This window comes from Arvicola amphibius, chromosome 6, assembly GCF_903992535.2.
Source record: "Arvicola amphibius chromosome 6, mArvAmp1.2, whole genome shotgun sequence".
NCBI classification, from domain to species: domain Eukaryota; kingdom Metazoa; phylum Chordata; class Mammalia; order Rodentia; family Cricetidae; genus Arvicola; species Arvicola amphibius.
Genome location: NC_052052.2, coordinates 91109773 through 91137220, shown reverse-complemented (window position 1 = coordinate 91137220; position 27448 = coordinate 91109773). Strand labels below are relative to the sequence as shown.

General features: G+C 39.0%; 1 protein-coding gene across 1 annotated transcript in view; it reads left to right on the top strand.

Annotated features, from left to right (window-relative positions):
• Nucleotides 1–27448, top strand: part of Gpr158 (G protein-coupled receptor 158) — a 337333-nt gene that overhangs the window by 142312 nt on the left and 167573 nt on the right. The window contains exon 3 of the mRNA XM_038333736.1: nucleotides 10175–10277. Within this exon, the coding sequence (XP_038189664.1) occupies nucleotides 10175–10277 (103 nt within the window). The remainder of the gene's footprint in view (nucleotides 1–10174; nucleotides 10278–27448) is intronic.

Here is a 27448-nt window from a genome sequence, read left to right as displayed (position 1 = left end):
TGGAATTGGAAAGCTGGGTTCACTTACTTTGAGATACCACTCATTTCCCTAGTCAGATCAAACCCTGTGAGCATTCTGCTGCATGTAAGTATTTGTGATGTGTGTGTATGTGTGTGTGTGTACATGGACACACACATGCTAAATATTCTACGCTATCCTGTAATATTCTGGAATCTTTTTTTTTTTGAGAGTTGGGCTCACTGACTATAGCAAGAACACAAGCATTAATATAGTAATAATTTATTTTTAAGGTGAAATAGATCATAAATGAAAACATCTTTATCCTTGCCCCGTCCCAGTCAGTTATGGTTCTAAACTGTGCTCAGGCAGCTACTGCATGACAGTGAAAGGTGTTGCACAGTGCTATCTTTCAAGCCAAATAACTGGCATCTTTAGGAGTTCAGCTGTGCTCACTTGCATATGATCATCAAGTTGGACATTTCGACTGTTTTTACCCCCTCACAGAGAGGGAGACAGGGTCATGGGAGCCTCACATGAGTATACAGCCACTCCATCCAACCTGTTAGATGCAATTCTGCCCCAATTGCACATGGCCTGCAGGAGAGCCTAAGGAAGACTAGGAGAGGAGGGCTCTGTCTACAAAGGGAGCTATGGAAAAGTGCTGTGGGATAATGCTCTTATAACTTATAAAGATTTGTCACTTGTACTGGCTTAATAAAATGCTGATTGGCCAGTAGCCAGGAAGGAAGTATAGGTGGGACAACCAGACTAGAAGAATTCTGGGAAGAGGAAAGGATTAGTCTGTAGTCACCACCCAGATACATAGACAGCAAGATGAAAATGCTGCACTGAGAAAAGGTGCCAAGTCATGTGGCTAAACATAAATAAGGATTATGGGTTAATTTAAGTAAAAAGAGCTAGTTAGTAATAAGCCTGAGCTAATAGGCCAAACAGTTTATAATTAATATAAGACTCTGTGTGTTTCATTGGGACTGAATCATTGCTAGACCAGGCAGGACAGAAAAGCCATCTTCTCTGCTGGGTGAAGACTTGGTGGTGCTGGCTTTTGTCAGGGAACAATCATACTCCAGTGAGTAGTCCCTCACTAATGTTTTATAAGGAAGCCCTCTAAACTCATTGGCTCTCCAGAGTGAACTTTGGTGGACCCATACATACCTCAGTTTGTCTTTGGAGACATAGGATGAGGGTAGATTTTGCTTATGTCTCTTTTAGGAAGGGATTTTAGCAACAGGCATAGTCCTCTGCTGTTCACGGGTTCTTGCTTCCCTAGATGATGGTATGATGGCAAATGTGGTAGTGGGGTCTCTCTCATTGCCTGCAGGCCTTTCCAACTTCCTCTGTGGCTGACTCTCTCTTTACCTTTATACAATGGCTAACCATTGAAGGGAAGAAGCCTTGGGTTCTAAACATAATTTGATCTGTTTTAGTATATGTTCTTCCAAACCCATTCTCAACTTGGCAGATTCACCATTTTACAGTATTTCTACAAAAAAAGTTGAAAACAAGGAAGCAAGCAAAGCTACTATCTTTTTCAAAGCCAGGAGAGTCAGTTACTACTCCATCTTGCCAGCGTCAAGCTTTCCCTTTCTTCTTGCTTCTGTGGCACTGCCATCTGTTTTTGAAGGAGGCTTAGTAAATTCATCACAGCAGGAGACTTTCTGGAAGTGGATCAGTCTTCTTTCAAAGCGGAGAAGTCATTACTTGCCATCCAAGAGGGGGGAGGAGTGACAAAGTTGGCTACCATGGAAACCCTGCAGCTTCCATCTCTACAGCAGCTTTCACTGCTGCTCTGGCATCCATTGCTGTGTATGCTTCATTGCTGCATCAGCATGCATTTCTGCATTAGGCTCTATTGATGCATCAGTGCCCACTGCTGCATATGCTTCCATTGCTGCATTTACTTGACTTGTTTGGGATTATGTATCTGTGCATAGGCTTGTGATGTATCAGAGACAAAAGGGTCTTTTGTTCTGTTGTGTGGTAAATGAGTGTGTGTGTGTTACATATATGTATGTGTGCATTGTACATGCATGCATGTGATGTATGCCATGGTACATGTGGGTACACATGCAGTGGCTAGAGAAGGACTTCACATGACCTGCTCTGTCACCCTCTGCTTTATCGCCTTGAGGAAGGTTGTCTTGTTGGACTTAGAACCAACATGAAGATCAGCAAGCTCCAACAACCCCAACGTTGTCCCACCTCCATCTCCATTTTTGTGGTTAGAGGTGCCATGGCTCCACCTGGCTGATGCATGGATGTTGAGGATCTAAATCAGAGCTTACCCACTAAACCATCCTTCAAGCCCAGGCTTCTGTGTTCAGGAAATCTAGGCAGAGAACACTCTCCTTGTATGACTATCAAGTGAATATTTATTTCTAAAGATCCAAGCTGAGGAATTCTGTAATAGGAATAGATTAATTTAGAATAGAATACTGCCTGAAACCAAGGAAAATAGAAAAATAAAGCTTTGGAACAATCAAAACAGATGTTAGAGCCGCCATGTGCTAATGCCAGCTGCTCCTTTACGGGGTACAGCATACTGCAAGCTGTACTTCTTGGCGAACAGTCTTTGCTCTCTGTGGAGCAGGGCCCTGAACAAGGTCCAGCCTTGCCACATGCTGACTGTGTTGCTTTGGGAAAGTTACTTTAGTATTCTGTACTTTGGTCTTATTTTCAAAGTAGAGATAGTAGTGAGCCCTCTATGGGCTCTATGGGGTGAGCTGGGACTTGTGCTGCACATAGCACAATATTTGGCATACAGTAAACACATAGGGAATTTTAACTATTTGTTCTTGTAGTGCATACATTATTATCTGTTATTCTTACTTTGCATGCATGCTCAGCCAGTGCCCATTTATACAGGGAATTATAACCATAACACAGGGCAGAAAGCCTGTGTAGTGGTAAAGTCCCTTTGAAGATCAATGTATAATAGCTGGTAGCTCAAAGCTATAAAAGCTGAGTCTAAGAACTCCAAGAGCATAAGTGCTTGTGCTACTAAGTGTTGGAGAAGACTGTCAGATGCAACGAAGAGCTCTAGAGCTTGCTCAAGCGTGTTAGCACAATTTGCTCCCATTGCTCATTGAATTGGAATCATGAAGAAACGTGTATACTTAAGTCAGAAAAGACATGGTTGCATTTTTAAAATGCCAAAGCGGTGTAGTACTCCGTTGTGTAAATGTACCACATTTTTCTTATCCATTCTTTGGTCAAGGGGCATTTAGGTTGTTTCCACGTTCTGGCTATGACAAACAATGCTGCTATGAACATAGTTGAGCTCATGTCCTTGTGGCACAATTGAGCATCCTTTGGATATATACCCAAAAGTGGTATTGCTGGGTCTTGAGGAAGATTGTTTTTTAATTTTCTGAGATATTGCCACACTGACATCCAAAGGGGCTGTACCAGCTTGCACTCCCACCATCAATGAAGAAATGTTCCCTTTTTAGCGGAAAAAAATAATGACATCTTGAATTTTTCAGGAAAATGGATGGAGCTAGAAAACATCATTTTGAGTGAGGTAACCCAGACACAGAAAGACAATTATCACATGTACTCACTCATAAGTGGGTTTTAAAAATAAAGCAAAGAAAACCAGCCCACAAATCACAATCCCAGAGAACCTAGACAACAATGAGGACACTAAGAGAGACTTACAAGGATCTAATCTACATGGGAAGTAGAAAAAGACAAGATCTCCTGAGTAAACTGTGAGCTTGGGGATCTTAGGGGAGGGTTATAGGGGAGGGGAGAGGCAGGGAGGGAGCAGATAAAAATGTAGAGCTCAATAACAAAAAAATGCTCAAACAAAAAATTCAATGAATAAATAAAAGGCAATTAATGCCCATTTTTGGAGGATTGGGGGTTAAACTTTATTTTGTTGTATTTTTTGCCTCCTTTTTGCATTCCAGATTAGTTTTTCTTCACAATTACTTGCAAATGTGATTCTTACACATAAGCATTATATATTATTTCTGATAAATGCCAGACAAGCCTTGTATATAGATCATTTTAGTTTTCACATTAGTTATCCCTGTGCTTAGTCTGTCAGACTGGCTGTGTTTGCTCTGCAGTTCTGTTGACCAGGAGCTGACAGTCTGACTTGTGAAACAAGTCACATGCCAACCACTTAGAGTATGACCTACAATGTACTCTTTCTGAGAATGAGAGACCCTTTTGTTCTAAACTATTTGAAACATATTTAAATGCATTAAACATAACCATCTTATCCTACTTGAGCAAATGGCTCAGCAGCATTAGATGTATTCAAAGCATCGTATAACTGTTCTCTGGAAACATTTTATCTTACAAGTTGAATCCCTATACCATCAAAACAACTCCATGTTTCCTGTATTTCCTTTAGGTGCTGGCAGCCACAAGTCTTCTTTCTATTCCTGTGAGCTGAGTTTACTTCTAGAACAAGTGTGACTGGAATCATGTGGCATTTATCATTTTCTCTCTAGATTATTTCACGTAGTGTAATGGCCTCAAGTTTCAGCCATGTTGTGGCAAATGATAGCATTTCCTTTCTTTCTAGTCTGAATAGCATTCATTATTTCTACATGACACTTTTTGCTAGCTGTTTATCTATTGATGGACATTTGGGTAAATTTCATTCTGGCTATCATGAGGAATGCCATTTTGAACATGGGTTTACAAATGCTTCATTGAGATCTTTAGTTCCTTTGTTTACAAGTGCGGAAGTAGGATTTCAAGATAACACAGTTCAACTTTTCATTCTTAAAAGAGCTTCATTTGTTTTTCTTAGTAGCAGCCTTGGCTTATATTCCCACCAAGAACACACATGTTTCTAGTTTCCCTTCATCTTCATAAATGCTTCCCACTATTTGACAGTGACTTTAATGTTGTATATGAAGTGTTACTTCACTGTCAGTTCGATGTTTCTCTTACGATTGAATGTTGAACATTATTTCATCTGTTTGTTTTCCATTTGCATAACTTCAGAGAAATGTCTATTTAAGGACTTTTTGCCTATTTTTGGCTGAATGACTTGTGGCCTTTTTGCTGTGGAGGGTGTTGAATTGCAGAAGTTCTTTTTATATTTTATATGTTAGTTTCATTGAAAAACAGCATACATAGTTAACAAATATTTTCTTTTGTTCTATAGATTACATTTCCATTTTGTGGTTACTTTCTTTGCTACACAGTTGATAGAAGCTTGCTAGAACCTCATTATCTATTTGTAACTTTTCCAGCTAGGGCTTTGAGGGTCATACTCAAGAGAAACCTCCAAATCCAATGTAACAAAGATTTTTCTACATTTTTTTCTGAAAGTTTTAATGGTTATAGAATGTATGCTTTGGTTTTAGTCATTTTGAGCTAAGTTTTATAGTATTGTCATAGATAAATGCTTGATCAATTTAATTCCTTTGCTCGTAGATGCTCAGCTTTTCCAGGAATATTTGTTAAAGGGATTGATCTGCCATCACTGCCCGTGTCAAAAATGATATCAAATGTATGGATTTGTTTCCGATTTCACCCAATTCCACTGGACTCCGAGTGTGCTTTCCTGCTGTGCTCTGGCTGTCAATGCAAGGTTGTGGACTGCTTTTGGAAATCAGAACAGCACAGGCCAGCTTTGTAGTATCGTTTTGAGATAGTAGAGAGTCCACATACATTTTGGATTTTTTTCATTATCTTCTGAAAATGCTTTTGGGGTTTTAAATGGGTGGCATTGAATCTTTTGATCAGTTTAGATGACATAAATATTTTAATAACATTAAACTGCTTAAACAGATTATCTGGTGAATAACAGATATTAACATCTAACATCTTCTTTTTATATTTTTGAGATTTTAATTACAACATTTGTCCCTTCCCTGTCCTCCCCCAAAACTCTACTTCATATTGCTCTCTGCTCCCCTTCAAATTCATGGCCTGTTTTTCACTAAATGTTATTACATGAATATATATATATATATATATATGTATATATATATATATATATACACACACATATATATATATATATATGCATGTATATATAAACATAAACTCTTCAGTCCATATAATGGTACTTATCTGCATGTTTTCAGTGCTGACCATTTAATTTGATCAATGTTTATAGTTTTAATGATATAACTTTCCATGTACTTGTTAATTTTATTTGTAATTATTTTACTCTTTTGGTGTTATTATAAAGAAATAACTTGATTTTTTCTTTCATATCATTTACATGAAAACAGCCAAATTTATTTCTTAATGACTAATAGAATTCTCTATTGATGGCATAAGGTTCTGGGAACATTTTTCGTAGAGGTATTTTTGAGTATTGATCAAATCTCCTTAAAAGTTACAGGTCTATTCAGATTCTAAATTTAGTCACAAATAAATCTTGGAATCTAGGAAGGTTTTCATTCTTGGCAATTGTGTCTGTCCATCTGTTTCTAAATCACTTTTAGCAAGGGTTAGTGTGGGATACACCATGGTAAATCTCTGCACTGCTGCAATTGACCCCAGTGTCTCTCTCATGCATGCAATGAAAGTATTGTGTCATCAGGGCTGCATTCTCAGCCTACCCAGAGTAAGCTTGACAGGTGGCTTAGTGGGCTCCATCACGGAGTGCATCCTCACTCACTAATGACTGTCACTCTTAAAGAGAAACTCAGTGTCTGTCAGAGGTTTTTCACAGAGCAGTGGCCTCCAGTGTGACACACTGCTTTACCGTATGCACTCTTATTTACGATCAGAAAATGTACTAGGAAGGTTTAGACTTTAATATCTCAAACAAACACCACCAATATCTACAGTGAAGATCTTACATGAGTACTGGAATACAATTTGGAAGGTTTTATCCTGTGTTAAGTTAGCATCTATGTTTATATTCTACATTCCCAAGGAGAAAAAAAAGTTAGAAAGGCATCTCCTCAGTTCCCAAAGGAGGAGTATTAGTTGCACATTCTCTATGCTATAGAGGACTTTCTGAGCCAGGTTTACTATGTGATCTCCTAATCTTGAAAATGTGTGATTTTTCATTGGGAGGTGAACAGAGAAATGGCGGTGGTAGATAGATGGGAAAATGATCCAAGTTGGCTGCAAAGTCACAGTCCTTCCTAGAAGAATAAGCAAAGGCCACTCATTCTCCAAGGAGATGCTATGAGACTATATCTAATCCAGTTCCTGTAGGCACGCCATCTTGGAGTAGATGCTATGAGACTATATCTAATCCAGTTCCTGCAGGCACTGCCATCTTGGAGTAGATGCTATGAGACTATATCTAATCTAGTTCCTGTAGGCGCTGCCATCTTGGAGGTGGAGCTGGAACAAGGGGATGGGAGGCTTTTATGGATTCAACTAAATAAAAGTTGCTTTTCTGCATTGAGATTAAAGTAAGAACAGAATAAAAAGTTTGAGGTAATTAAGGATCCATGTTGCTATGTTTTCTGTAACAAAACTAGGGTGCTTTTAAATTTTGTCCAAGGACCTTTTTTTTTTTTAATTTGGCAGTATTTATCTAATCAACTAGATTTTTTGAAATCTTCAATGTTATGTAATTCCTGAAGTTAGCTTAAGAGTCAAGAAATACTTTTATTGCAATAAACTTTTACATTTACCCTAAGCATTAACAATGTTCCATGGATTTACTGTTCTACTATTGAATAATAATATCAAGAAATTAGTACTGTCTTAATAAATACTATTAACCTTCAAATTCCAGGGGAGAAAATATTGTTTGTTCTTTAGTAGAGAAAATTACCTTAGACTGGTTGGAAGCTTCTGGGGGGTGGGGACACATGGAGTTTTGAGGCAGGAAAGACACACACACACACACACACACACACACACACAGTTAGCACAGCCAGCTAAATTGACCCTGGTGATTAGTGAGTGAACCACAGGGGTAGTAGGAGGCTGCTTGTTCATTTCCCGGCTGCCCAGACTTCTGAAATAATCTCACAGAAAGTATATTAATTAAATCACGGCTTGGCTTATTAGCTCTAGCTTCTTATTGGCTAGCTCTTAAATCTTAATTTAACCCATCTCTATTAACCTATGTATCACCACGTGGCTGTAGCTTACTAGCAAGATTCCGTCTGGCATCTGTCTCTAACTACATGGTTTCTCCTTGACTCCCCCTTCTTTTTCTCAGCATTCAGTTTAGTTTTCCCTGCCTACCTCTATTCTGCCTACCTGCCTATTCTCTATTCTCTATGCCAGGCCCAAGACAGATTCTTTATTAACCAATGGTATTCACAGCATACTGAGAGGAATCCCACATCACACCTCCTCTTTTTTGTCTAATTAAAAAGGAAGGTTTTAACTTTAACATAGTAAAATTACATATAACAAAACAGGTATCAAGCAAAAATTACAGTTACAATATTTATATCTACTTTATCCTCAAACTGTTATATACATCTTACTGAATGAATGTTCTCACAAAATAAAACAAAAATTATGGATGAGAGAGTTCAGAGAACAAGCTTAAGCTCACATGGTTAGACCATGATCTGGTCAGAATTCAAATCTCCATTTGATGACTGACCATGTACAATATACTGTTTCCACAATTCTGCTAAGTCTCCAAAGTGAATGTTGTACTTGTTCCTTTATCTGCAAAGTTCAGAAATCCAATTTGGTCTATTCTTTGGGTGCCTCTAATGTGATTGGATCATTGCAAACAGTGTGTAATTGTCCACTGGGTTCTGTATGAAGACTCTGTGCGCATTACTTATATAACTTTATAGATACTCTATAAATACTGGCTAGCTCAACTGAATTGCATGGTACTAGCTTGCTATTTTATTTTCCTCTGAGCCAAGAACCCATGTTCCTGCAATCCCTGTGGCTGAGCCTTGGCCCCTGTGCATGCTTGGCAAGTGTTGCACCACCGATCTACATCCCCAGGACTTTGTATCTTTTATTTGATCGAAGGCATTGCCAACTTAACTGTGCTGACCCTGAACTCACCGTGTAGCCCAGACAGGTCCTGAATTTGTGATCTTTTGGGAGTCAGCTTACTCCACAGATATAATAGGACATAAGTGTATATGCTGAAGAAAAGAGGGGTGGGGGGCCTCATGGGATAATAACCAAGAAAGGGGGTATGCATGAAGTGACGTGTCCATGGGGGCCCTTTCGGGATGTTTTTGTTCGACCACTGACCTAGAAAATCAAAATACATAAATACATTTCAATTACTGACCTTTTCACAGTACACAGAATGAGTCGTGATGCTCCAAGTTTCAAGCTTAGACTATAGAATTATTTAAATTATTTAGTATTTTCTCTTAAAAAGCTTCTGTGCTAGAAGCCATATTGTTACTTTTACTTCTTAAAAGTTTTATTTTCACCCAGCTGCTCATGGTCCTCCATTTTATAAATACGGAGAGTATCTATAAAACAGATTTTAGATACAGAAACTTTGGGATCATTAACTTATCTGGATTCTTCTCTTTTGTGTTTATATCTTAAAATTTACTGCATTTTTCCCTCAACAATTTGTGTTAGTTTAATCCAAGGATGAAATCTAATGAGCATTTAAGTCAGAAGAATGATTTCTGGGTCTCACCTGCCTATGTTTGCTTTGATAGGAACATCCAGTGTGGGACGACTTGTAAAATATTCATATGGCTTTGGAAATAGTTCTTGAAGCAATAAGATGGTATGAGAAATGTAAACAGAACCATGTTTCTGAGTGATTGAGTGAGGCACCCAAGTGAATGAAAGGCTGGCCACAGAGGCAGCCGCAACAGGGAAGCCGCAAAACAATCCCACACCAGTTAGGAACAGATAATAAAAAAGGTTATTTATTTGAGGGGGAAAACTTACACATCACCGTCTCAAACAACAGTCCTCTCATCGCAAACAGGAAACAGAGTCTAGCCGCCAGAAAGGGAGCCAGAAGCAAGAGCAAGGGTGCCTGGGTCCCGCTGCTTTTTAAAGTATGAGACCACGCCCCAGTGGGCTGGTATCTTAAAGGCTATTGGCTGAAGGAGCGGAAGAGGCTCCTGCAGCACAACAGTGCAAGATTAGAATGGGAATTTGTTACTAATAAAAAAAAATGGCTGCTGGCAAACAAACCTAAAACAAAAGTTCAAAATTGAAATGTTTTATATATAGAAAATGTGCTGATTCTTGATAACATTTGCAACGATAGATATGTGTGGATGGACCTTCATATGAGCAACACTGTGATCGATTTCATTGCTTTTTTTCTCCTCTTTAGTGTATGCCAATCAAAGGCCTGGGATTCGTGCTTGGGGCCTATCAGTGCGTCTGCAAAGCAGGATTCTATCATCCCCGTGTCTTCTCAGTGAACAACTTCCAGAGTAAGTGTTCTTTGCTCTGTGCATGTGCCTGCACACACACATAACACACCTGTTGACAGTCGTTCAGATTCTCCCTTAACCTTGTTGACCTTACAAGTCAAATCCACATCAGCTCGGTCTTCTCGAATCCCTTAAAGGATTTTTATTTGGATTTGGCATTTTCAGTGCTGGGGCAACTGTGCACGAAGATGTGCTTAGGAGAATTTTAGTTTTTAAAACATTTAAAAGCCTGAAGGTGTTATAACCCTTTAAGGGCTAGTTTCTGAGAACTGTTACTAGAAAGTTTCTAAAACTCATTCTGCCCATTTATTTTATTTGTGCATATGTTACTTTTCAGCCATGCATGGAAAGTTATCAGTGAGCAGCTTGGCATCACACATTTCTTATCACCCGATTTCCATCGTTCAAGTTGCTGCTTCTAGAGGAGCGGGATCCTCTACTCAGAGCCTCACCAAAATAAAGATTTCAGCGGTGTGATTTCTGAGGCTGAGGGCAGTCCTTGAAGCCTCCCCAATTGTTGGAGGAATCCAGATTGTCACAAAAGGAGCTCTCTATTTTGTGGCTGAGTGTTTGCCTGGAGCTCCTCCCAGTTCTAAAGGTTGTGCCGAGGTCGGTCATGTGTTACTTGCACATTGCCACTCACCCTCTTACAGTCACCAGAAGACTCTCCCATCCTGCTCACCCTACCTCATCTTACATAACACAACTGCGACAACTGCAGGCGTGATTCTTCTCTCTCTTCGCTATACAATGTCCACAGTCAAAGGAGAGAAGCAACCCTCATAATTGCAGGCCGATTCACATCCAAAGTGGGATTATACAGGGCTCATACACAGCAATGAAATTTCATCATCTGCTCACTTTCTATCTACTCTGGAGAACGTAAGTGTTGTGATTTAAATACTGAGCTTTGTTCTCTGTAATACAGAGAATTCCATATGGTCACGTTGACTTGTAGGCAGCTACAAATATACTGATAAAAGGAGTGTAATTGGTAAAAATGTGGGGATTTCATGGGAAATTGGATTTAGAGACCACTAAGAATTAGGCCTATGTCTCTTTCACAGTTATCCATTTATCTTTGATACTCTGCTACTGCTATGTGTGGCAATTTGCATCTCTAGTAGGCATTACTAAAGGGTGCATTTGGGGTTCTGCCTGGCAGCTTTCCTCTATGAGCTTTGGTAGACATTTATAGGTTTATTAATAGATGGTTTTCTTTTTTCTTCGGAAGCCTCATTCTTGGGTCTTGAATCTATTTACATTTTACTTCTTGGTTCCCCAGTCATGTATAACCCTTATTCTGAGTCATAGGTGTAGGTAGATGTTTGGATGGCTCCATCTTCCACATACATATCCTGGGTTTATGTGGGATGGGGTTTGTAAACACAATGAGAGTCAGTCCCCCTGCTTAGAGACAAGGTGGGGGTGGCAAAGCTACCTCTGGGTGTGCTGTGACATAAGGCTGACACTGTTGAAGAAGACGGAGAGGAAGGGAAGGAGGACACACACACACACACACACACACACACACACACACTGAGAAACACACACAGATAGAAAGGAGAGAAGGAGAGAAGGGAGAAACAGAGAGACAAACAGACAGAGACAGAGAGACACAGAAAGAGAAAGAGAGCTGTACAGAGAGACTTGTACTTTCTTGAAGAAATGAGAAGGCTCGCAGTAAGAGCGTAGACTGGGACTTGAGGAAGAATTCACTGGCAGCCTGAAGAAGACAGGGATTCAGCTTTGTATTATAATCCAAGCTCCCAGTGAGAGTGTGACCTAACCAGATATCCTGACTCCAGCTTGAGCAGATCTGCAGCTGGAAACCTAGGTGTACTCTGAATTCTACTCATCACAGCAAGGAAATAACAGGCAAACATGTCAAGCTCTTGAGTTTCTAATAGTTCCTTTGCGGCCATAGAAGGTGTACAATAACCATGCTGATAATGTTCTCAGGATGTTGATGCTTTTCTGGAGAGAGAGAGAGAGAGAGAGAGAGAGAGAGAGAGAGAGAGAGAGAGAGAGAGAGAGAGAGAGAGAGAGAGAGAGAGAGAGAGAGAATAAGTCCAGCCACCACAGTGCCAAAGCTACCATGACATTCTTCAGAGCTCTGGTCCAGACATAACTTCTGATTCAGCACTGAAGGGGAAGGGTAGGTTTGGCTTGTGTCGTGTGAAGGTGTTTGGTATTTTGTGTCTGGTTTACACGCATTTGTTCTCAGTTCCCACTGTGTGACTGAAATAAAACATCTAAATATTATGGGAGCAGAAAATGAGTGTGCTACTCGCTTCTAGCACTACCAGGAGGAACTGGCTAACCTTTAACAACTTAGCTTTGTTTAATTTGCACACTCCTACTTTCCCCCTTATTTTAAAAGCTGAGTTTTTGCTTTTTTTATTTTAAATTATAGGCTGGCCTCACTCTCTGAGAAGAAGCTGACTTTATTTTAGTCCTTTATGTCTCCCTCCCATGTCGTGCACACTGTTTCTGGAGAGAGGAGGTCACAGTTTTTAGAAGGATGATCTGTAGTTGAGTATAGCTTTGACCTCAGCATATCCTTAACTGTGACTGACTTTGCTTAGCGACAGAGCAGGAAGTCAGTTAGTGTTATGATCTGAAGCCCAGAAAGTACTTTTAGATCAAATATATCTTTCTCGATGGCCTTGTCAGGCTGCATGAAAATCCAACATTTAATCACTTCCTTTCCTAAAGAAAACGTCTAGCACTCTGACCAGGAAAATGAGTATTATCAACCAAGATCTTCACAGGCATTCATTACACTCCTTACTAAGTATTAGAATACACCACATGACTGTACATTGTAACATGCTAATTTTAGTCATTAATGATTTAATCATAGTAGTCCAGAAAATTATAGGAGAAATTACTTTCATACCTTAAAATGTATTATCTAAAACCAGCACAAAAATAATGGGTCTCATTATAACCCTTTAATACACAAACATTTGTTTATATAGGAAAATCTATTGCCCTCTTTTGCTGTCTTTCTTCCCCCATTGATCCCCTTGCTCCCCAAATAACCCCTTCTTTGCTCTAAAGTTTTGTATAATATATATGTATGTAAAATCTAGATTCTGCATAAGACAACATGTGGCATTTACCTTTTCCTCCATTACCCTCTTGCTTCTCCCTCTTCTCATTAGCTCCCCTTCATTCCCACACATGGGAATTTTCTACTTTCATGCCATATAGATGTCATATTCATATATACATGTATGTTCCACTTCTGCATATTAAAACATAGTACTTGTCTTTTTGAATGTGACTTTTGTTCTATTTTTTCTTGAAGTGATTTTCATTTGGTAAGGAATGACCTTGTGTAATCTTTGGGTCAAACACAAAGAAGATATTGAAGACCTGAAATGTGAGAGAACATGTAAAGTCTCCAGCCAAGTTCATGGCATATAATAAGTAGTTTATAGACATATTTGGGTGAATATATATGTGTATGTATGTATATATATATATATATATATTACTGATGATACATATAATGAGATAACCCTTAAGACCCATTAGCACTATATTTTAAATTTTGTGTTATGCTAGGATGACTAGTGATTTAAGCTAGAACTTTGGAGAATGAGTTTTATCTGAAGGAAGATGTGACCTTCGAGTCTGTAGCAATGACCACCATGAGGGAGGGTACTAAGAAGGAACAAGCAGGAGTCCGGAGGTTTCAGAGGGAAACTGGCTAGTTACCTGATAGAGAGGACAAGCCCTAGAAAGCGGAAAGACTTCATTGCAATGGTCACATTTGCTGAGGTCTAGAAAAATATTCCACATTCCCACATGCAGTCTATTTACTCTCTGGAGAGGGGACTTATAGTGTGGTCCTGATCTTTTGAATAAAATGCAAATGTAAGTGTTAAAAATGCCTTCAAAATGTGAAACGATATAAGAACCTTTATTTGGACACAAGTACCCAGTAGACAGGGCCTTGTAAAGACCAACCACAGTATGTATAAATGACGTGATTTGAAATTAAGCTGACAGCCCAGAGGCCTGGGTCCAGCCATCTCTTTGGAAAGCGGTAGTCATGTGAGTTAATAGGAATTGACATCTGTAGGGAGCACAGTTTCAGAAAGAACAGGTCCTGATGAACAGTTGCCTCGTCAGGTCCAGGCTGTTCACTTCCAGGTTGATGCAATGCAAACTCATGGTGTTCCCACTCTCTCCACCCCCAGATTCATCCATATTAGTATGGACTCCATCTCCAAGAACACCCCTGTTCTGTGTGGGTTACTACCAGTTGTTTTTTTTTTTTTTTTGTTGTTGTTGTTATATGTCTTATCTTTCAGACTGACTTCCGTTTGGGTATCTTTCCAAATGAATGCCAAGTTACCAATGACCCATAACTAAAGATTGCAATCTGCAATTTAGCCCTCCAGGGCTATTGATATGAGAAGCACATGGGACAGGAAACAGACAAGGAAAAAATTAGAGCCTTTAAAATGAGTTGTTCAGGAAGAAAAAAAGAAGCTCTTTGCAGAAGGCAAAACGCGGGACTACTGAGTGCTGAGGCAAAGAGCAGCTCTGAGTTGAGCCTCTTGCTGTGTAAGAGGCTGATGAGAGGCAGTAGCAGCTGCACCGATCTGTGGGTGTAAGGATACGCTTTAAATTGTAGTATGGGACTATGCTGATCTAGTAAAGTGGTGTAGAAGAGTCCTTTCTATGACTATATGGTCTATAGCTTCACTAACCCAGGTAAAGGGTTAGGTTTCTAGTCCCATTCAGACACGATTCCCCTCCTGTTTAGTGGGCCGTAAGTCCAATTAGACAGCTTTAGCTGTCACCAACGTGTACCTGGAATTTATTGCACCTGGATGCATATCTTGCCGTGCTGTTAATTTTTGTGGCCCATAGGTCTTGCAGCTGGGTAGGGCTGTTTAATTGCTTTCCTCCCTTGGCAACTTACATAGCATTTTCTGGACCATGGAAACTAGACCGCAGCAAAAAGGCTGCAGGTCAGATCCAGCTCCACCAGTGGTGCCAGTTTTACTTGAGACAGCTGCTTACTTTGTGACTCTGTGGTTGTGCTATTAAGTGTTTGAGTCCATTGTCATCCATGCAAGACTATTCTGGTCACTAACCTAGAGATGTGAACTTCTACCTGGAATGTCAGATAAGAATAAAACACATAGCCTTTGGAATAGGTCCTAGGTTTTAACCCATCTCAGTGATCTATTTGAACTGTGACCTTGAGCAAATTATTTAAGTGTTTACATCATATGTAAAATGGGATGTCACTTGCTTTATGAAATTTTTATAAGGATAAAAATGAGGTGATAAACCACAGTATTCTAGACATAGTAGTTGGCACTTGAAATGCTCAAAAACATGTCTGTCACTGCTATTTGAAGCCTGCACTCTCCCTCTTTCTTCTCCTCCTCCATCTTCATTTGTCCTCTGGAGTGGGTATTGGTTCCATCTCCCAGCACAGGAGCAGAGCCCATGGTATGGGTGGAGTACCAGTTGCTTCTTAAGTAGATATAACTACCAGTAATTTACACAGCAGCTCATTGTGTTAGACAGAATATCTGTAGGTTTGTTTACAAATACTTTAGTGACCGTTCTCCTTCCACCTTGTAATCATTTTCGATTTTTGTTTTCTAGTTTCCTATTTGTTTTCTCTTTCTGTGTAAAGATGCATTCCTTACCCAACAAAGACCATAAGGCTCTAGAAAGAAACATAGCATTCAGAATCTTAAACATAAAACTTTTATAATTCCAAGTTAGCAAACTTTGATGAGAAACAAGTTATTTAATATTTTTAAAAAGATTTACTTATTTTATACATATAAATGTTTTGCCTGAATGTGTGTACATGTACCACATACATGTCTGGTACATATGGAGGTAAGAGTTCCTGGAACTGCAGTTATGGATAGTTTTGAACTATCATGATGGTGCTGGGAACTGAACCCAGCTCTTAAATGCTAAGCTTTCTCTTTAGTTGTAGTATTTGATCATGTATAGGTTTCAAAGTAAAAAGTGTTCTACATTTCAGAAGCTTGTAAGCCACAAACTTCTCAAAGCAAGAGTCCCCAGGTCCTGGAACCAGTTGATACCTTGTGCCTTTTGCAGTGAAGCACTGAGAAGAACACAGCCCTGCTTGTAGGGCATCCCTGCCAAGAGTTAATACTCTGACCCTAGTCATGAGGCAGCAGCAAGCACCCACATGCCAAGGGACAATCTATAAAAATGACCTGTGTGGTTAAAATTTTGGGATCCACAAAGAGCTAGGGGCTAACAAGGTCAAAGAAGTACTGGTGATTATTCCAAAACAGAGACAGAAAATGTGGCATTGAAGCCCTGGATTTCATCTTGGGTGGAGAAAAGCAGCTCCAAAAAGCATTGTGACAAATGGTAGGATTTTGATATGGATCACACAAAGATAATTACAATAGATCTGCCCTAATTCTCTTAGTTTTGAAGTTGTATCCTGCTATAGAAGGAGGGGCCCCTCATTAGTACAGACAAACTGAAATGTTTCTGTATGAAGACACAGTGCATCCAGCCTACACCAGAAGTGTCATACATATAACATCTTGAACTTTGACTAAGAGAATATGAGAATATTAGGATGTAAATAACTCACAACTACAGGTAAAAATATGAAATTACTTTGTACTCTCTTGTAACGTTTCTGTAAAAGTTAAATTATAACACAAAACAACAAAAATCTGAGATTCAGAACATTATCAGTGTAGAGGACAGAAGTTTTTCAAGGATTTTCGATAGTGGTAGATTTACTAGTTCTCTGTGGTTTGGAACAGAATTTCACTTGATAAAGTCAACTTACTATGTATAAGAAGACAATGTGTGTGTGTGTGTGTGACTTATGTGTGTGTGGTGTGTGGTAGTGTATACATGTGTGCGTGGTGGAATGTGGTGATGTATGTGCATGTGTGTGGTATTGTGTGTGGTGTATATATGTATGTGGTGTTATGTTGTCAGGGGCCAGCCTCGACAAGATAATCTTTTTTCCAGAGTGGAGGCATGGGAATTTAGAAATATGATAAAAAGTACAAAGATGCCAATGGAAAAAAAAATAAATGCAGAAACACATAGGATAGTATCGGGAGGGAATTTCTGTGAGTACTGAAAATTTCTCCGTGTTTAATTTTCAGCAGCTTAATATACTTCTGATTTCAAAAGGTAGGAATAGAACCAAAAGACTGCATTAACATACAAATTGAAAGTCATGGGGTACAGTCATCGCTCATACCCTTGACTCATGCCTTAGACCAAACACTCTGTAGGCAAACTGCTCCCTGGGTGGAATCCCAAGTTATTTCCTTAAAGGAAACTAGAACATAGTTGGTTCCTTAGACGTTTTTTTTTTTTTTTTTTTTGTTTTAGGTAGGAACCAGCTACTTCCCCATTTCAGGAGCATGTGGTCTGGCAACTAGCCACACGTTGACAATAGCCTTGAGAGAGCAGAACTCTGTTCCACAACTAGGTGGGTTCTCTGTTTGAGTTAGAAGCACGATAATCTCAAACTAAAAACAAGTCCCCAAACTCTCTGACCAAGAAGATGTCCCCAGCTTGTTCCTTGGGCAGCAGAGGAAAGGGTCCTGAACTGGCCTTGTCCTATGCCACACTGATGATTATCTTGCACATCACCATAGAACCTTCATCTGGTGATGGATGGAGATAGAGACAGAGACCCACATTGGAGCACTGGACTGAGGTCCCAAGGTCCTAATGAGGAGCAAAAAAAGGGAGAACGTGAGCAAGGAAGTCAAGACCGCAGGGGTACGTTGACCCACTGAGACGGTGGGACAGATCTAATGGGAGATCACCAAGGCCAGTTGGAATGGGACTGATGGAGCATGGGATCAAACCGGACTCTTTGAATGTGGCTGATGGTGGAGGCTGACTGAGAAGCCAAGGACAATGGTGCTGGGTTTTGAGTCTCCTGCATGGATGGGCTCTGTGGGAGCCTTGTCAGTTTGGATGCTCACCTTCCTGGACCTGGGGGGAATTGGGAGGAACTTGGACTTCCCATAGTGTAAGGAACCCTGACTGCTCTTTGGCCTGGAGAGGGAGGGAGTGGGGATGTGGGTGGAGGGGAGGGAAGTGGGAGAAGGAGAGGAGATGGAAATTTTTAATAATAATAATAATAATAATAATAATAATAATAATAATAAAAACTCTCTGACCTTTGGCCTCTTTGGGACTCCATAGTATGTGTGCGTGATTCATGTATTATGTGGTGTGTATATGTGTGTGTGTTGTTCATGTGTGTGGTATATATGTGTGGTGTGTGTATATGTGTGGTGTGTATGTGTATATGTGATTTATGTGCATGTAGTATGTGTATGATTTCTGTATATTGTATGTCTGTGATATATATGATGTGTGTATGGTATAGTGTGTGTATAGCTTATATGTGGTATGTATTAGACATGTGTGTACATACATGCACATGCTTGTGCACAGAAATGTGGAGGGTATCCCTCCTCTCGTGCTGTCCACCTTATGTTTTGAGACAAGATCTCTTACTGAACCAGGAATTTGGCACTCTGAACACTAAGTCCCTAAGATTTCCATGTCTTACCCTACCCCTCAAGTTTCCAGAACTGGGGTTACAGGCATATACCACCATGCCTGCCTTCTATATGGCTGCTGAAGATATGAACTTAGGTCTTTATGTTTACCCAGGGAGCATGTTACCAGAGCCAAGAAGATATAATAGCAAAACATTTTTATTATAAAAATGCTGCATACTTATCTAGGAAACTTTGTAATATATATAAGGTTAAAATTTAAAAAGGACTTTCTGAAGTTTACAGTTTGATAAATTCTTACCATTTACAATTTCTGAACTGTGTCTATTTCTATGGTGTTTCTGGTATTGTAAGAATTAAGACAGCAGAAGAAAATAAAATAGACTCGATTTGCCTTAAAACAGCAAAAACGGACTTTTTGATCTGAGTGCCTTAAATCTCTGGCTCAGTAACCAAGGGTCCAGGAGAATATATTGTGAAGTTTGAAAATGGTTTTCATAGTCAAAGGTGGGGGGGGGGCATGGCTTTGCCAGGCCCAGAAACTGCTTTTCAGGATAAATTGTTTTGAAAGTGCAGGGTGGAAGGAAGGGGCTCTTTCTGCACTCTAGGCTGCAGGGTAATAGCTTGGCTGGATTGTCTGCTTTGCAACCTCTGGGCTCCAAGTTGTGTGATAGGTTTGGCTGCTTTTTGGAACTCGATGGTGAGGGCAGTTTTCTTAAAGCCGTGGACCTGATTTATGGCCATAAATTTGGGGTGGGGAATTCCCTTTAGATATCACATCCAATGTCAATGCCACTTTGAATAGGATTTTAATAACTGCATTGAAAAAAATGTGTTATCCTTTGCTTATTAGTCTAGAGGTTTTATGTTTTTTAGTTTGTATAAGTAAAGCATACATATATGTATAGGTAAATATAAAATGTAAATATATATGTATATATTTAAAGCAGTTTAATGTTCTTCTGTTGTCAAGGTAACAAAATTAAAATTAACAAGTAGGTTATACACTGTTCACATACTGACAGTTTGCTTTGTCAGTCTTGTTTAGAGGTGAATATTTAATACTCTTCAAATAGCCTATAAATGTAATGATAACTTTCTTCTGAAATCCTTTTCTTTATTTTTCCCAAGACTCAGTATTTGTCATTTTTCTTTAGAACATTTTTATTTTATTTATAGGTTTGAAGTCCGATATTCAAGGGTGCCTAAGCTTCGGTATAGCACATTGGCATTCTGTATGCAGAGGAGCTGAGATTTACAAATCAAACATCACTGGCATGATTTGCACATATTTGCCTACAAGCGCTAAAGTCATCTGTAATCACATGCTCTTAATGCATTTTTATAGTTTGTGCCTAGCATCTGGAAAATCAACACCGCTACAAATTCTTCAGTGTGCATGGTTTGAGAGCATGGAGAATGGCCTGTTGAGTGATGGTTAATTCACTTTTTTAGAGAACACTTTCATCATCAGCAAGCATTTACTGAGGGTCTAGCCTGTGTAAACATCACCTTCAGAGCTGAGAGTAGAGTGACGCATAGATTCTGGCCTCTCTTCCCACAGAATGAAGAACACTAAAGGATCGTGAACTTTAGTACCATCCAACAATCTAACAGTGAGCCCATTAGTATTTTTTTGGTAGCAATATGACTTAAACAAACTGTGCTCATTACCTTCTCCTAGATAGAGAACATAGCACAAATTGATCGATTTTGGACGACTGTGTGATTTGATGAACTGTCATTTATGCCCTGCAAAAAGTATTGAGTATTTAAAACATCTTAGATACTTTTAAATGATTTAGTTTTCTTTATTTTTTATGTTACTTAGTTAATTTTGTGATTTTGTGTGCATATGCATGTGTCTTTTTAATGAACTCATACTTATTGTGTAGATTCGCTTGTTTCTCTGTGAAATTTCCATATGCATGTCCATTATTTGAATTCTCTATCTCTAGCTTATCCCTTTGATTGACACTGTGTCCTTTATCCCAGTTTCTTTCTCCTACTTCATTCCATCGCTATTCATTATCTCCATGTATGAAAGAGAACATGTCATAGGTATCTTGCTGAGTATAGCTTAGGATGACCTTGATTTCCATCCATTTTTTGAGAGTGACATGTTTTATCTTTATAGATGAATATACTACTCAAATGTGTATATAGGCCACATTTTCTTTACCCATTATGCTGATAAAGACCTAGACTGATCTCCTACGTTTCAATACCACTGCAATGAACAAGAATGCTTTGGTATTTCCATTGTATTCTGACTTCACTGCCTTTGAAAATAAGCCCTGGAGTTAACCTAAGATTTTTGATAAACAAATAGTTTAAGAAAATTGTAAAAGAGGATCTTATATGACATCACTTTATTTGTCTTTTTTGACCTTGTTTTGAGTTTTTTAAAACACAAAATAATAAAGCATATTTGTTTCTTTTTCTAACAGTTTCTTTTATCCATGAATACTGGAATCCATGAATCTGATAAATGCAAGTTATTATTGTCCAAATTATTATTACAGAGTGGCTTGGAATTTCACTGCTCATCTTGTATCTAGTTACGGTCATTCCTGTATCTATAAATCCTTTATTGTTTTAGTCTTATGAGGAGGAAAATGGAACAGGTGCGGTGCTTTGACCAGCCCAGAAAGTCAAGTGTCTCACTCCAGGAATTGAGTTAATATGTAAAACAAAGAATGACCAGAAGGCTATCGCTCCCACTCTCAGTATTTCCAAGTTTCCTGCAGAAAGAACTCTGGAGCTGTGATCCATGGAATTTCCCTTTTCCATGTTAGCATGTTCAGTGGTGTTGTCTTTACTGAGGTTGCCAGGTTTATGTGACCTTGTGGATGCAGCCTCGATAATATTTCCAGGAGACTCAGTTTCACAACAAACTTCTTGTTCTTCTAGTACCTGCAATCTTTCTGCCCCATCTTTTGCTATGCTTCCTGAGCCTTCATCACAGAAGCTGTCTTACAGATATTTCAGCTGGAGCTGGGCACCCCATAGTCATGTGTTTTCTGCAATTTGATCAGACCTTCCATGATCCTGGATTGGCAGAATGAATATCATGAAAATGGCTACACTATACTACAGGATTAATTTAGAGATTTAATGCCATCCATGCCCATTAAAATAACAATTTGATATTATATTTTACATGTTTAGAAAAAGAAATATAAGAATTCATGTGGAACCACAAAAGACTTTGGATGGTCAAAGCAATTCCAAAGAAAACAATGCTGGTGGTATCACAAATATCTGCTCCTAAATTTTATTACAGCACTATAGGGATAAAGAAGCCTAGTACTGGCATAAAAACAGACAGGAAGACTTGTGATAATAGAGAACCCAGAAATAAAGCAGAAAAGGCTAAGCTTGCCTGCTAGAGTCTTGCTAATGGGTTCTCAGGAACCTTGGATGGCAGTGTGGACTTGGTGCCATGAAGAAATTGTGACTACCTGTTGTCATCCAAACACGTGACCTCGGATAGCTTAAGCTTTATTTAATACAGTTTCAATGGTTTGCAGGAACAGTTTTACAACCAGCTTTTACTTCCTACATTTCTAAAAATGGTTACAATAATTACCACTTTGTTTTTTGGCTCTTTCCTCTTCAATCTCCTAGCTCTCCCACTGGTAGCCATTACCTGTTTGATCTATATCTCTGCTGTCAGAAGCACAAGCAGTTTTGCAAGGTACCAAGAAAGTTTTCTAACTAGGCACACCTACAGGTAGAAAACAGGTAGAAAACAGTTGGCAGCACATGCAGAGCCACACAAAGTGAGAAACACATTTGTCTCTTGTAGTTACTATTTATATCTGGTAAGATCTGGGCTCTCATGATCAACTCACTGGCCAAAGCTAGATCAATCCATTCTACATTTTGTATCACTCCATCTCCTTTGGGGGCACACCAGATTTTCCCACTTATTCTATAGGAAGTGTAACTTGGAAACTTGCTCTTAACAGTTGGCACTGCTTGCCCCTTGTCCTTATGCCCATCTCCTTTAACCTCTTAGGGTATTGACACAGTTATTAGAAACGAGGGAACTGTGGGTTTCTATGCTTCATTCCCTATTTCTTGAATGTTCTCATTAACTACTGATATCATCTTTTTAATAAAATTTCCTTAAAACTCATGTGGTTAAAATCATTCCTTCCAGAATAGTTATATAAATATGTATATTTTCATGACTGACTGTGACTCATTTAGACCAGTAGTATGGCTAGCATAGTGAAAGCAATGAGAGCACCTAGCACATATGCTCCCAGGGTCATGCCTAGAATCATGCAGCAAGCTGTCCTCCCTGCCAAACGGGTCAAGGACTATGGGGTCTTGTCACAAATAGAGCCATTTATCTTATTCCAACCCCCCTTTTCCTTAACAAGCTGATACGTCCTGTCACCAAAACGACAAAAACATCCATTGGAAAAAGATAACCTGCTCAACAAATGGTGCTGGCCAAACTGGATTTCTACTTGCAGGAGAATGAAAATAGATTCTTATATTTTGCCTTGTATAAAAAAAAATCAATTCCAAATGGATCAAAGACTCTATTTAAAAACATGTAAAACTAAAACTTTTAAGAGAAAACCTAAGATATACACCTTGAAATACCGGGGTAGGCAAGACATTTTTGAACAGAGCAGCATTAGCACGGGAACTAACCACCAGTCCAACAGATGGACGTACACAAAAATAAAACACTTCTGTCCAGCAAAGGAAGCACCTAGCAGAGCACACAGACAGCCTGGGGAATGGGAGAACATCTTCACCAGCTACGATTCAGAGAAAGAGCTCATATTCATAATTAACGAAGAATTGTATAAATTAAACACCAAGGGAATAAAAACTGCCAATCAACAAAGGATAAATGAACTGGCCAGTAAGTATTTTTTTAAGTGTTCAATATTCTTAGCCATCAGAGGAATGTAAATTAAGACTTTGAGATACCACCTTACCCCAGGCAGAATGATTATCATCAAGAAATCTGAAAATAAATGTTAGAAAGGATGGGGAAATTCTTATTTAGTGTTGTTGGTGGTGCAAATTAATATAGTCATTATAGAAATCAGCTTGGAAATTTTTCAAAAACTAGAAATAGAGCTATTATATGACTTATCTACTTCACTATTGGGCATATATCTAGAGAACGTCATACCCTACAGTGAAGATATTTGCTCCACTGTGTTTACTGATGCTGTATTCACTATAGCAAGGAAATGGAATCAACCCAGTTGTTTAATGAGAGATGACTGAATAATGAAATTTTGTTTATATAAATATATACATATATAAGTTTCATTATCCTTTTTATTCAAAAGCATCACAGTTTTGGAAGACTATTTTAACTGCATTAAAGTTTATTGAAATGCTAGACTTTGGGTATGTGCTTTTTGATTTCTACATTTTGAGTAATAAAGTTCAAATATACACACACACATACACACACACACACACACACACACACACAATCTTGTCCTCAATTTTCAACACACGTGCTTTTCTGAGATATAAAATGCTCTATATTGTTGGGTTTTATATATTTATTTTTTTCTTTACTTCAAAATGTTTTAACTTTTAATTAATATCTCTGCAAAACAAATAAAATTTGAAATTCCTTGGTTCACGTTGAGCTCTCTCTCTGTTAGAGGAGATGTAAAGCATTTCCAGAGTTGATTTCTTCAACTAGGTTCTTGATTATGCTCTACCCTGACTTTCAATTCTTCTTTGTTGTATATTCTTTTGGTCTTTTTGTTGAAAATGGATTTTTCTAACATAAAATATCCTGATTTTCATTCGTTTCCCTCTATTAACCCCATTTCCTTCTCATCTTCCCTCCTGTCTAGATTCACCCCCTTTCTGTGCCATTATAAAACACACAGGAATATAAAGGATAATAATATATTATTCTCTGATAAAACAAAACTCAACACATCTAATAGGAAAAAACAAACAGAAGGTAAAGAGCCTAAGAAAAGGAAAAGGGGACAGATACACATGCAGAGACCCACTTATCCACATACTCAGGAATCCCATAAAAACACTAAACTGGAAGCCACAATACGTACCAAAAAGATTGGTAGGGTAGAAAAGGGAAAATACATATAAATTAAATAAATATAAAATTGAAAATAAAAGCCCTGATATGACATTTTGAGACAAGAACCTCCAAAGTTGCTGTTGAGTTTGTTTTCTGTTGGCCATCTAATCTGGGCAGACAGCCCATCTTTTAGAGTAGTTTGTTTTACTAGTGAGACTCCCTTGGGGAAAACTAAATTTCATTTGCAAGTGGTTATCAATTGCAGATAGCTTCTGAGGAAGGGGTGGGCTGATGTGTCTACTCCTCTCAACTCTAGGACTCTGGACTCTGTCTGGTGCCCTCCTGGACAGGCCCTGTGCCTGCTGCCTCATCTCTGGGTCCCTAAGTGCTTTGATCCAGTTGGCTTACAGGACCTTCTTTCCTTGGTGTTTTCCCCTCTGGCTCTTCCATTCTTTCTGCCTCCAAGGTTCCCTGAACCCTGAGAAAAAGGATTTTAAGGAGATCTCCCAGTGAAGGGATGAGTGTTTTAAGGTCTCTCACGCTCTTCATATGGTCTGGCTATCTGTTTCCATCTCCTGCAGGAGAAGTATCTCTGATGATGGCTGAGCAAGGCACTGATCTGCTTTGCAAGTCTTTCTTCTCCCCATGTCTCTCCTAAACTTCCATAGGCTCCTGTGCTGACTCTAAATATAAAAATCTTGCTGGTGTCAAAGAGACCACAACACAGAATCGATGTCCATTTCATACCATTCTTGTTTTCCTATTGAGCACCAGCTTTTCTTACTTGCTTTATTCAACAGACTTCTACTGAAATAATATTCTCCCTTATGTATTTAGTCCGTAAGCTTTGGTAGCCTATTTTCTTTCTTTTTTTATTGATTTTTATTGAGCTTTACACTTTTCTCTGTTCCCCTCCCTGCATCTCCCCTCTCCCCTTCAGCCCTCCCTCTAAGGTCTCTATGCTCCCAATTTACTCAGGAGATCTTGTCTTTTTCTACTTCACATGTAGATTAGATCTATGTAAGTCTCTGTTAGTGTCCTCATTGTTGTCTAAGTTCTGAGTGAGGTAACCCAGACACAGAAAGACAATTATCACATTACTCACTCATAGGTGGTATTTTAAACATAAAGCAAAGAAAACCAGCCCACAAACCACAATCCCGGAGACGTTAGGTAGCTTATTTTCAATCTGCGCTAGTTTGAAAGGTGTCATCGTGAAGGTTACCCAAGTTTAAAATTCTTAGTTATGATAGTCTTTTCTAGGTCGTCATACTTCAACAATGCTGACACTTTTTAGTAGATTCAACTTTTCTGTTGTGACATTCTAAATGCAGATGCTTCACTTGTCAAGGGCTTTCCTCTCTCGTGTGCTCCTGGAGACTTCGGTATGCTCTTCTCTAACACTGTTATAGTTAGTTTCATCGTCGACTTGCCACAGTCTCGAATCACCCAGGAAGAGATTCTCAGTGAGGGACTGTCTAGATCAGGTTGATCTGTGGGCGTGTCTTATGAGATTATCTTGATTACCTTAATTGATGTCTGATGCTCAAGAATGGAAGGAGGTGGGACTATTCCCTGATTTGGGGCTCTGGACTATAGAGGAATAGAGAAAAGTAGCTGAGCAGCGAGCACGGGAGCCTTCACCACTCACTGCTCTTGACTGTAGATGTACTGTGACTAGCGGCTTCAAGCTCTTGCCACTGTGACTTCCCATGACAGTGCACTGGAACTGTGAGCTAAAAGAGACCCTTTCTCCCCTAAGCCACTTCTGTTGTTATTTTAGGACAGTTACAGGAAGGAAAGCAGGACAAACACTAATTGGCCCTTACAATTCAGTACTGCATTCTTTCTCGGCTTTTGTGTATCCTGGACAATGAATGGAACCTCAGATTCAGTCATCGAAACTGGAACTCACCATTCCTATCCAGGGCTTGCAAACCTTCCTCCTAATTTCCATGTTTTAGCACTTCTCATGTATGGAGAAGAGAAGAAAAGTGGTCACTATGTTTCTATGTAAATCATTTAACTTAATCCCCAATGTCATTCATATTTTGTCAATAAGACCAAAACTGAGCTGTCTAATGAGTTTACCTAAGGATAGGATATCAGCCTACTTAAATCAGATGCTAAATTCATATATTTTTTACACTATGTTGACAGAGTGGTAACTATTAGATTATTATTTTGTGTGTATGTATGTGTATGAATGCAGGTGCGTGCATGCTGGGGCAAACACATGATGGTCAGAAGACAACTTCGAAGAGCCAGTTCTCTTCTTCCACCATGGGACTGGACTCATGGTGTCAGGCTTATTGGGCAAACACTTTACCTATTGAGCCAGCTCCAAGCTTTCAGAGTGATTATTATTAAATAGCAACAAAATCGCCAAAGAATACTCATTTGTGTTTTTGTTGCCACATTTACTGTGGAAGGAAAACAGATAAGCATACTTTGAAAAGACTGTGACCCTTTTACAGGAGTTGAGATACATCAAAGATTTCCCATAAATTGGTTATTAAAAGCTAACAACAACAAAACAGCCCTTTTCCTAATTCCTAACTTAACCAGGTCATGTGAAC